At 65.3% G+C, this 997-nt stretch overlaps 1 protein-coding gene across 1 annotated transcript in view; it reads right to left on the bottom strand.

Annotated features, from left to right (window-relative positions):
* MKNK2 (MAP kinase interacting serine/threonine kinase 2) overlaps positions 1-997 on the bottom strand; it is a 9,985-nt gene that overhangs the window by 8,103 nt on the left and 885 nt on the right. Inside the window, exon 3 of the mRNA XM_014957955.1 lies at positions 362-459. Within this exon, the coding sequence (XP_014813441.1) occupies positions 362-459 (98 nt within the window). The remainder of the gene's footprint in view (positions 1-361; positions 460-997) is intronic.

Genomic DNA, 997 nt, shown 5'->3' with positions numbered 1-997 from the left:
CCCCACATGCTCACAGGGGCACGGAGCCCTCCCACCCCACACCCCCCCTTGCCCGGAGTCCCCAGACGCGTCACAAGCGTTAATTTAATCTCCCGACTGCCCTAATTTGCAGGGAGAGGAGCGTGGCTAAGGGGCTTGACCGAGGTCCCCACAGCTGGGCGGTGGCAGAGGACAGCGTGCCACCCGCACGGCCCCATCCTGCCACGCTCCTGCCCCTTTCCTTCCCCCTCCAGCCCACGAAACCATCACCCTGTGCCCACGGAGCTATCACGGGAGCTGGGAGAGCCCGAAACGCGGAGGGGCAGAAAGGGAAACTGAGGCAGGGGATGGGGGGAGCGGGGTCTGCAGCCCTGAGCTTCACCTTCACTGCGTACTCCTTGTTGGTGATGAGGTTCACGCAGGACTGGACTCTGGCGTGGGCCCCTTCTCCCAGCACCTCCTCCTGCAGCTGGTAAACATCTGGCAGGGGAGAGGCGGCCTGAGCTGCAGCTGGCCCTCCCCCTGGGCTGTCCCCAAGCCTTGGGGACACCGAGGTTGGGGGGGGGGGAGGGGAAACCTTTGGGCAGCCCCCCAGCTCACCTTCGAACCTGCCGGAGAAGCTGTCGGTGGCTCTGCAGCGCTTCTTCTTCTTGTTCCTTTTCTTGGCGTCAGGGATATCGATGGGTTGGCTTGAAGGCATGTCTGTGCCCAAGCAAAGCCCCCGGGGTCAGTCACCCCCCTCTGCCCAACGCTCCCCCCAGCATCGCCACCCCCGGGGGCAGCCCCCCCTGAGCCTTTGGGGGAGCGCAAAAGGCTGCCATCCCGGGGGTGGGGATGGGAGGAGCCCCCCTTGGGAAGAAGGTACCCCCAGCAACACCCCCAGCTCACCGGGACGGGGCGGACACTCGAAGTTGAAGACGGGCTCCAGGTGGTTGGACTGGTCGAACTCCAGGTCGAAGGGGTTTTGTCCCTGGGGGGGCCAAGAACCAGAGTGAGATGGCAACCACCGCATCAGCCA

The sequence above is a fragment of the Calidris pugnax genome, unplaced genomic scaffold (genome assembly GCF_001431845.1).
Source record: "Calidris pugnax isolate Ruff unplaced genomic scaffold, ASM143184v1 scaffold255, whole genome shotgun sequence".
Classification (NCBI taxonomy): domain Eukaryota; kingdom Metazoa; phylum Chordata; class Aves; order Charadriiformes; family Scolopacidae; genus Calidris; species Calidris pugnax.
The sequence above is the reverse complement of the archived record's forward strand: the minus strand, read 5'-3'. Positions and strand labels throughout refer to the sequence as shown.